The sequence below is a fragment of the Dromiciops gliroides genome, chromosome 1, assembly GCF_019393635.1.
Source record: "Dromiciops gliroides isolate mDroGli1 chromosome 1, mDroGli1.pri, whole genome shotgun sequence".
Taxonomy (NCBI): domain Eukaryota; kingdom Metazoa; phylum Chordata; class Mammalia; order Microbiotheria; family Microbiotheriidae; genus Dromiciops; species Dromiciops gliroides.
The window spans coordinates 362,017,929-362,029,094 of NC_057861.1; the positions used below are offsets into that span (position 1 = coordinate 362,017,929).

Below are 11,166 nucleotides of genomic sequence, written 5' to 3' on the forward strand. Positions count from 1 at the left end.
AATGGAATAATATTGTGCTATAAGAAATAACAAGCAGGATGATTTCAGAAAAACCTGGAAAGACTTACATGAACTGATGTATAGTAAAGTGAACAGAATCAGGAGAACATTGTACATATTAATAGCAATATTGTTTCATGAAAAACTGTGAATGACTTAGCTATTCTCAGCAATTCCATGATCCAAGACAATCCGAAAGGACTAATGATGAAGCATACTATCCACTTCCAGAGAACTGATATTGACTGAACACAGACTGAAACATGCTATTTTTTATTTTATTTTATTTGAGTCTTCTTACACAAATTGACTAATATGGTAATGTTTTATATAATTGCACATGCCTCAGAAAGGTGGGGGAAGAGAGGGAAGGCTAGAATAAAACAAATAAAAAAGTTGGATCAGAAAGACAAAAATTCTTGATTTAAGCAGATCATTTAGGAGGTTGCTGCAAAAGAGATAACTTGGGCCTGAATTTAGGACAGTTTTGGTGTAAGTTGAACAGATGTGAAGAAATCTTGGAGGTAAAATCTTTTTTGCCTAATCTGTAAATGCCCTCATCATACCCTTAAATTTCTCACCAAGGTTTCTATACATTTTTTCCCTCTACTTTTTATGAGATGCTGATTAGTGTTAATTATGTCTAATTCAAAAAACATTTATTGGGGCAGCTAGGTGGCGCAGTGGATAAGGCACCAGCCTTGGATTCAGGAGGACCTGAGTTCAAACCCAGCCTCAGACACTTACTAGCTGTGTGACCCTGGGCAAGTCACTTAACCCCCATTGCCCTGCAAAACAAACAAAAACAAAAACAAACAAACAAAAAACATTTATTAAGCTCCTACTATGTGTATCTACTGAATGTACTACCATGCTGGGAATACAAATAAGAAGAAAGATAGCCCCTGCCCTTAAGGAGTTTACAACCTAATGGAGAAATACAATACACAAAAGCAATTTGAAGCTGGGTTTGGGTGGGATCCAAGCACAGCCACTGCTTAGACTTTGAGGGGCAGCTAGGTGGCGCAGTGGATAGAGCACTGTCCCTGGGGTCAGGAGTACCTCTGTTCAAATCCGGCCTCTGACACTTAACACTTAGCTTTGTGACCCTGGGCAAGTCACTTAACCCCAATTGCCTCACTAAAAACAATAACAACAACAACAACAAAGAAAGACTTTGGGAGGAGTTTATTACTCCTTCCTCCAACCCTTCAGTTAGAGGGTTGAGTCAGCTGAGGGAGTAGAAAAGACATTTACTAGCTGTGTGACCCTGGGCATGTCACTTAACCCTCATTGCCCTGCGGGCGCCCCCCCCCCAAAAAAAGGGGGGAGATCAGGAAAGGCTTCTTGCAGAAGGTAAAAGTTTGACAGTTATGGTTCCTCCTCTTTTGGTGGAACTATAAATTGGTCTAACCATTCTGGATAGCAATTCGGAGCTATGCTAACATTAAAAAAAAAAAAAACTAAACTGCCCGTACCCTTTGACCCAATTAATCAGCAAACATTTATCAAGTCCCTGCTATTTGCCAGGCACTGTGCTAACAAACTATTTTTAGGGAAACAAACAGATGTCCATTGACAGGGGGCCAAGCAAATGATGGTAATCAGTATGAGGGAATATGACTACCCTATAAAATAATGAATAGAATGAGTATAAAGAAGCATGAGAAGACATAAGAACTGATGAAAAGTGAAACAGAAGGGGAAACAAGAACAAAGTAATCAAAACAAACCCAATCTAAACCCAATCCTGCAAAACAATAATGATCAAACTTGACCTCAAAGAATTGTAATGCACCTCTTTCTCTCACTCAAAGATAGGGGGGTTATAGGTATGGATTCCTTCATATTATGTCGACATGTTGATTGGTTTTGCTAAACTGTTCTCCCTCTCTCCTTTTTATTCTTTGATATGCAGGATATTCTTTATTATCAGGTATTGGAAATTTAGGTCACAAAAAACCAAAAGATGGCTTTAAATATTTTAAGTGCGGTTAAAAATTTAGTTGGAAGATGGCATTCAAGACATACAGAATAATATGAGTATAGGTGCTGACGCATGAAAGGAGAGAGGAGGGGAGAGAAAGAACATGGCAACTAGTGAGATTTGGCTGGAACGTAGGGTATATATGGGGAATGTTGTACAAAATGAGGCTAGAAAGATAGGACAACCTTTAATGCTAGGCTAAGACATTTGAGTAGGCAACTCCATATGCAACAGGGAGCACCAGTGTTGGGTTTGTATTAGCAAAGGGAATGGTCAGAGCTCTTCTTAAAATTTAGTTTGGTAGATATATCAATTTAGGAATCATCCATGTAGATTTGAAAGTCAAAGTCATGGGGTAGATGAAGTTGTCAGGGGAAAGAACATAGGAAAGGCCTGAATATACATCTCAGGGGAGCACCAATGTTAAGGGTTTGGGAAGATGAAGAGCCCCTGAGCAAGACTGAGGAGTAGTTAGGAGAGATTGGAGAAGGACCAAGAAAGAGTGTATTCTAGAAAGCTAAAGAATGAGTATTGAGCTACCACAGCTTCAGTCCAGTGGGATATTCCATTGATTTGCTACAGTATATTTCGTTTTCTTGTAGACATTTTGCCAAATGGACCCATACATCTCCTTCTTTTGTTTTGTTTTGTTTTGGTTTTTGGTTTTTGCAAGGCATTGGGGGTTAAGTGACTTGCCCAGGGTCACACAGCTCAGGTGTCAAGTGTCTGAGGCCAGATTTGAACTCAGGTACTCCTGAATCCAGGGCCACTTTATCCACTGTGTCACCTAGCTGCCCCCTCATTTCTTTCTTTAAGGCATGTAGTTTATGAACAAAGAACAGCTCATACAAAGAACCAAATGCCTGGCAAGTGAAGGTATCATGTTGTTTTTAGCACTTGAGACTCTATAGTGTAACTTAGAACTTAAGCCTACCCTATCTTCCATCTTTCCCCTCCCCCTTTTAGTTTTAGGGTGAATTATTAAAAAACAAGAATGTTCACTTCTGGCCTTTGTGTCTTAAAATGTGGTTTTCCTAAAAAGAATTAAATGAGGAGAGCTGGATTTGATCAATATATTTAATGCTTCTAGCAGATAGAAAAGAATAGAGTGTGGCCTTAATAATGTGTCTTATATAATTCATATTTTAAGTTAACTAGAATCTCATTTTAGTACCCCAATCCTGTATCTCCTGAGGCTAGAGAAATATATACACCCTTGTAATTTGTGTGTGTATATTAATATGTATTTATTTATTTATCATCAGAGTATGCACAGGTACTATTTTCTAGTTATAGTTAAGTCACTGCAAGTCAATGTCACTTTATTAACTGAAGTTTCCAAATTGGCATATTGAGTTCTAGTGGGGCCAATGAGAAGTAGTGTGAACACATAACTTGTCAGTTTTTCCATTTCTTTGTTCAGTGTGCTGGGCCCAAGTGTCATGTCTCCAGGAATCAGAGCTAGAGTCATATTTGCTGACTCGACATGCACTCAGGCCAGTTAAAAATTAAATCATTTTGTTATAGACCCATATCTATTTCAAGGCATATTATTTGTTTAAGTAATGACTTCTGCCTTAATTATAGCTCTTTACAAAATGAAAGTATATTTGTGTTTCACACCAGGAAGCCAAATTGAGCAGACACTTTCCAATGCTAAGGCTCTAATCAAGGCCAAGCAGTTACTTGGGGGAAAAAAAGAAGGATAAATTGATACACAGTTCATTCACTTGCTATTTCATTTCCATTCAGTGGTGAAATATCTTTGGATGCATTTGTCTTTTTTCTGTCACTAATAAAATGTAAGAAGTACTGGATCTGGGTTCTAATCTAAGTTTGACCCCTTACTAGCCCTGTGGTTATAGTAATTTACAAGAGCATAATAAACAAGTTACTCCATCTCTTTTAGTTTTCTTCATATGTAAAATGAGATCATTTGACTAGATGACCACATAAAATTCTTCTCATTTTAAATTTGCACTATCCTATTCTTTCAATTGTTGGTAATATTTTATCTATATTCTGTAATCCCTATAGTACCAAGAATGATGCACATAATAAATCTTTGTTAGCATTATTGTTGACAGTATATAGCTAACTAATGTAGCTAGAGATGTGACAACCTAGCATGCATGCACGTGCGTGTACACACATACACCTTCAGGGAGAGGAAGATTTCCATAGGCTTTCACTGAAGGATATCCAATAAGACCACTTTTTAAAAAAAAATGGTACCTCTTACTTAGGCAGCTGATCTAGATTGATTGGGACCCATGTCCTTAATTTTATAGGGAAAGTGCATTATGCAACTTTGAATCAAATCAATACACCTATGATTCCTGTCAGTTCAGATTCTTGGATTAATTTTACTTAAGAGTGGAGTAAAAGGATTTGAATTTTTACGCCCCGAAATCTCATTGGTATGTGCTTCCTTTTACTGTTTTTTTTTTTTTGAAAAACCCCTATCTAGAACTGAAGTACTTTTTAAAAGCAGTGAACCAAAATCTGCACTAGTTGACAAACTAAGTATAGTGGGAGTAGACACTCTATTTTTAATGACCTAAACTATTGTTTGACTTTAACAGGTCCTTTGTTAATTATGGAGTAGGTTGAATCTCTTCTGTTCTATTTTAGCCTAGGTATTTAAATACATGAAAGAGTGTGTGTGTGTGTGTGTGTGTGTGTGTGTGTGTGTGTGTGTGTGTGTGTGTAAGAAAAAGAGAACTTCTAAAGAATCCAAGCCTTCTGGGATTGATTTTTAAAAGGAAATTATGAACTACGGTATATAATGGTTTGAGGTTTTCATACAGAGGCCTATTTTTAAAGCATGAAGCAGTTTTTTGATTAGCTATACGCTAAATCTAAGATGGCTGCTGTTGCCATTTTAGGGCTTCTGGATTCAATACTTGGTGTTTGCTTTAACTGGAAGAGACGGCACAGTGCTCACTGCTAACTTGAAAATCAAATATTTGTTCCATTTTCCTTTAAGATTGACAGCTTAGCTTCTAATCATTGGCACTTAGAACTCAGCTTATTTACCAAGTTGATTGGTCAGTAGCTGTGTAACTGAGCTGTTTACCTTTGAAACTAAAGCCTCCTTTGCTTTTCTTACTCTAAAAGGAAATCTCTTTTTATTTTTCTGTTGCAGAACTCCAAAGATGGGAGGCAAGCTTAGCAAGAAGAAGAAGGGATACAATGTAAATGATGAGAAAGCCAAGGATAAAGACAAGAAGGCGGAAGGAGCTGGTGCAGAAGAAGAAGAAACTCCCAAGGAGAATGATGAGACCCAGACAGTGGCAGAGACCACAGATGTCAAGGAGAGCAACAAAGAGGAGAAGACCGATAAAGATTCCCAGGTGACTGCTAACAAGACTGAAGATAAAGAAGCGGAGAAAGATGCAGCAGCCAGCAAAGAAGAGGCTCCGAAATCAGAGTCTGAGAAAGCAGAGGCTGTCCCTGATGGAAAGGTGGACCAGCAGAAGGATGCTGAGCTGGAGCAGGCCCCTGCCTCTGCTCCAGCGGCCAGCAGCGATGCTTCTAAGACTTCAGCGCCTGGCACTGAGGCAAAGGTCTCCCAGTCTTCAGAAGCCACAGCGACTAGTAAAGTAGATGACAAGAGCAAAGAGGAAGGGGAAGCCAAAAAGACTGAGGCTTCCGCAGCTCCCGTCGCTCAAGAAACTAAAAGTGAAGTGGCGCCAGCTTCAGACTCAAAACCTAGCAGCAGCGAAGCTGCGTCTTCTTCCAAGGAGAACCCAGCAGCAACGGAAGCCCCTAGCTCAACCCCTAAGGCCCAGGAACCTGCAGCCCCAGCAGATGAGGGTAAACCTTCTGAGGCTCCAACCGCTAATTCGGATCAAACCATAGCCGTGAAAGAGTAACATGGACAGCCTGTTGAAAAAATAATAATAATGATGATGATGATAATAATAATAATAATAATCACTTAAAAACAACCTGTGTCTCTCTCTCTCTCTTTTTTCCCCCCCAGCTATACTAACTTGTTTCAAATCTGAAATAACGATATGTATTGCCCCCAAAAGAGGATGTCCCATCGAGGGAGGGAGGGAGAGGGTGGGGGAGAGAATCCAAATAGTATTTTTGTGGGGAAATATCTAATAGACCTTCAGTCAACTTTACAAATAAGTCCTGGATTTTAAAGATGGATGTCTGAAAGTACAGTACATCTTTTGTACCTGAACTGCTGTAAGATGCACTCCACCAATATATCAAAATCTCTTTTCTTCTGTAATAGGGTTTGGGAGTGATGTGTTTGATTCTGCCCACAGGGCCTGTGCCAAGGCAATCAGATCTTTATGAAAGCAGTATTTTCTGTGTGTTTTTTTTTTTTTAATTTACAGCCTTTCTTATTTTGATATTTTTTTAATGCTGTGGATGAATGCCAACTTTCAGACAGTACCCACTTAGCTGTCCACATTTTTTCTCAAAGCCAATCCTCCATTCTTCCTCTCCAGATATTTTTGGGAGTAACAAACATTCTCATCCTACTTAGCCTACCTAGATTTCTCATGACGAGTTAATGCATGTCCGTGGTTGGGTGCACCTGTAGTTCTGTTTATTGGTCAGTGGAAATGAAAAAAAAAACCTGCGTTCATTGCAGTTCCAGTTTCTCTTCCATTCTGTGTCACAGACACCAACACACCACTCATTGGAAAATGAAAAAAAAAATACACAAAAAACCAAGAAAAAAAACAAAATGTACAATGGATGCATTGAAATTATATGTAATTGTATAAATGGTGCAACAGTAATAAAGTTAAATAATTAAAAATTGTACAGGCTGTTAGTTTTGTTTAGGGTTTTTTCTTTCTCTTAAGATATTTTTGAAGTAGAAGTGGGATGAAAACAATATTGCATCATAAAATATTGCCTGGAGACTTAGGAGGAAAAAATCAGTCATCCTGAATGTCGTGTGAAAAATCAGTGTGCCTTAATGAATGCTGAAGCCAATTTGATGGCTTGAAACAAAGGAATTCTAGGATCTAGGTGAAGTAGTTTTTATATTAGGGTGCCGTTTACTTACCATAAGCAGGAAGGGAGCAGGGGGGGGGGGAGACATTAAGTTTTACGGGCTATGATAACATGTTCTCCATGTGCTTGGGCTCCTGTTGATATATAGTAGCATTCTGCTTGTGTGGTATAGTTCATATAACATATCACCATTCCCAGTAAAACAAAACCAAAAAAATCCAAAAAACACCTTGAGCTCCACCATTTTCCACTTAGCTTTGGAATGGGGTGGAACATGAACATCTGGTGCTCTACCTTTGCTTGGTGGCCACAGCATCTAATTAGAAGAAGCACAAGTAGTCAGGTACATAATAAGAGGCACTAATTTTAACTATGAAACAATATGAAGGACATTCCATTTTTATTTAGGATAATCATTCTCAGAATGCTAGCTTAGGCTGACATCAAATGAAAATAAAAACAATAGTTTTCAACTTAAAAAGACACCTTTACGTCCATGCATATTTCTGTTTCTTCTACCTAGAGAAAGCAAACTGAAGTTGACAATCCTTTTTTTTTACCACTGAACTTGCCAAAAGCCCACATACCTAAATCTGCAAGCTTGCATTTAAAAGTAGATTGTACTTCAATAACAAGTCTTCTAGTTTTACGGGTCGTGGTCTGTGTGATGAAATTACCTGAGTCTATAAAAAAATTAAATACTTGACTTGCTTTACTACTTAAAAGCTGATTTCAAATCAGTGTTTCTAGCAAATAAGTGAATTCCTCAAGGAGGAATAGACAAGTCTTAGGACTATTTCTTGTCTGACTCTGCCTTTCAGTAGATGCTATTAGTATAAGAAAAAGTGTTGCCACTTAATAGCAAGCCAAGAATGGTTCATGTTAGGCCTTTGAATATACCCTTCAAAACACAGGAGCTCACCGTGTGCATGTAAGTACAGCAAACAAGAAGTACTTAAACAAATCAGGCCTCCAAACAGCCCTGTTTAGAAAGGGGAATGCCCAGATTGCTACCTCACAACATTTTAGGCCAGCTCCCTTGTTTTGCACATGCAACTGAGGTCTTGAGCAGTTGATTGAGTCAGCCAGAGTCAATGTTAGTGGCAGAGTGGGGCCAGGAACCTAAGTTGCCTTGTTTACAGTGTATGTCCTTTCCTTTTAGCCACATGCTTGTGCCGTGAATCCCTGTTTCTTAGGGAAGGAAAGCATACCAGTAAAATCTTGCTAATTGTATTATACAATGACCCATTAAGAAAAGGTCTCCACATCAGTCTTCACAAGAAGCTGTATATTGCTTCATGTGCTTGAATAAGTTCGGTTTACTTTGTTTTAAGATTTTTGCTTTTATAATGTGAGCAAATTCACCCAAAACTTACAGGCATTGCAATTACCCAAATTGCTGGCCCCTATTTGTCAATGTTAAGTATTCCTTGAGCCAAAACACAAACAGAAGGATCAAAGAATCAAAGGGGAAAGATTTCTTTAAAAGTCAGACTCTTCATGCTTTGGCAAATTGGGGATGTGTAGCAGAAACTTAAAAAAAAATTTCTTAAGCTTCTTGTTAATGAATGATTTTTGTCCTTGAATTTTGACTAAAACATAGGATCTATTTCTGGAAAGGGATTTTTTATGAGGCCCGGGTTTCTTTTTCAGGTAGAGCCAATTTCTTCTTGGCCTCTGTTAGCTCATGTAAGTGGGGGAATGATACACTGTCTTTGAATGACAATGAGAACTATGGCTACAGTCTGGGAAACATCACCAGTCCCAGCTGACAAACTATGCAAAAACCCATGAGTACGACTCCCTACTTAGGGTTAGGGTAGAACAGGCTTCTCTGTCCCTACCGACACTAGACTGTTTATTCAGGTATCAACCCACTGTTGGTCTCAGCCACCATTTATTATGTAAGATTGACTTTATTTGAGACTTTTGATCCATCCCTGTTTTTTTTTTCAGTATTAATAAGATTAAACTTTCAATATGTTGTTCTCTCATCTGCCTTTCTACACATTCGATCTGAAATTCTGAAGCCATTTGCCAAATACTTTTTAATAAGAGAAATATTACACCCAACACTTAGTAAAATGATCACTGTACCACCAGTTTTTGTGGAGTGGTATTGTCTTATTCTTGTGGTGTTGGATGAGTCATAACTACTGTCTAATCTCACTTTAGTTGTATCTGCATAGAAAATTGATTTAAATTTGCTTGATTTAGATATTGACAAGACAGCAAAGAAGAAATCTTACAAAGTTCTTTCTAAGTATTTAAAAGAACAATTGTTACACTAAAGGTGTTATATTTTTAAAATTCACAATCCATTTAAGTTATTTTTCAAGTCTAGGCTCATTTATAGTCTGTCCCCCTTTCTTCTCCCCCCCCCCAACCCGGCTTTGCTCCTTTTAATTTTTGATATGTTAAGTTGTTAAAATTATTCTTTTAAGAAAAACATTTAGTGAAATCAATCTATAGGTTTTTTGTGGCTAATACCTCTCATACTTTGAAACTGCACAGGAAAAGGAATATAATATAGAGGAAATAGTTCCCCCCACCCCCCATCAAAATATGCTTTATTAGCAGATAAAAGGTAATGTGGATGTGACATTTCTTTACTGAAGCCTAAATAACACGTTTCTCATCCTGCTTCATTTTGAAAGTGCTTCTCCACATATATATTTCTTTTAGGTGTAGCTTTTGTGTCCAGAGCAAGTTCACTTTTTTTTTTTCATTTTTAAACCTATTTCTCCTTTCCTCCCCTTTCTTTCAGATAAGAGGATTGACTGGCAAAACTGACAAATGAAAATGTGATGAAGCAATGTGGATCAATTTTGCTGCATTCAGACAAAACACGATGTGACCTTGCTAAAGGTTTTTTTTTTAGCTTTAAAGGAAAGTTAGAGGTGCTCAATAAATGAATAAAAGCAGTAATCTCTTAATACTGAAGCACTTTGTATACAAAAGAGGGTGGTAAGGTATCTTAATAAGATAGGAGATTTCATTTACAAATCTGCTTCCTATAATGATGCACAGGTAATGAATGACACTTTGTCAGGTTCCAGGCATTGGATACCCTCATGGTTCACTATATTCCACTTAAAAAAACCACAACAGTAACAAACAAGTTACTGGTGACAGGAAACTGTCTCCCCCAAATTTTCCAATTTTTTTTTCATAATATGTGAAATATACTTGAAACATTTTCCAATTTTCAATAAGAATGCTAATCAGGCTACAAGTAGATCTTCTAATCTAGTCAAATGAACAAATATTTATTGCATGCACTACAGAAAGGGAAAAACAGTTCCTGTCCTCAAAGAGCTCCTATTCTAATTAGAAGAAGAGTTTTTCCTGGTGGAAAGTTTGTGAGGATTGTAATTATAAAAACAAAAGTCTACAGGTTAATATTTTAATTTTTAAATGTCCAATTTTTGGTGGTGAGAAATACAACTGAAGAATGACATGGAGGGGAAAAGAATGTGAAGTTTTGTTGAAAGAATCCTATGTACTAGATTGGCTGAATTAATGCCTTAAGATACATCTTAGGAAAAAAACAAAGCAAACCCCCCCCCCCCAAAAAAAAAAAAAACTTGGAAAGTCCCTATGCTATACCTAGCAGTGAAAAATTGCCAAATTGCAGTGGTATGTTAGTGCTGTTAGTGTTGGTCTCTGAAAAAGAAAAAACAAACACGTGACTAGAGCTAACATTGAGCCAGAACCACCCACACCAGCACACTAAAGTCTGAATATTATGTAAATTTTTTTAAAACTTGAGGGATATGGAGAATATAAACTGCTGGCTACCAATTCTGCTGTCCTTTCAGGGGCCAAAAGGGTCCTGAAATTTTGAACAAATTGTTCTTTCCAGACAAGGAAACACAAAATTACATAAAGTCAATAGGTTACAATGATAAGCTATAGATTTCAAGTTGACATGTATATAGTACAGGCTGGTTTTCTTTGTGATGGGAGTCTGAACTCCATTTTATCATACTTCCCTTTTCCCATTCACTCTCTTTCATTTTCTCCTTTTGTCTTTAATCCCTTTATTGGAATGTCCTACTAGCAACCTAATTTCTATAGGGGCACATGGTCCTTTAAATTCTTTCCTCTTTCTCAGAGAGGTGGAAGTAGCTAAGGTGGAAAAATGCATCAACCCATGACCAGCTTGTTTTGGTGAGCCTTTGGGAAAT

At 37.7% G+C, this 11,166-nt stretch overlaps 1 protein-coding gene across 1 annotated transcript in view; it reads left to right on the forward strand.

Moving 5' to 3' along the window:
* Positions 1-6,779, forward strand: part of BASP1 (brain abundant membrane attached signal protein 1) — an 85,878-nt gene extending 79,099 nt beyond the window's left edge. Inside the window, exon 2 of the mRNA XM_043979130.1 lies at positions 5,136-6,779. Coding sequence (XP_043835065.1) covers positions 5,146-5,865 — 720 coding nt within the window. The 5' untranslated portion in view covers positions 5,136-5,145 and the 3' untranslated portion in view covers positions 5,866-6,779. The remainder of the gene's footprint in view (positions 1-5,135) is intronic.
* The last annotated feature ends 4,387 nt before the right edge of the window (positions 6,780-11,166 follow it).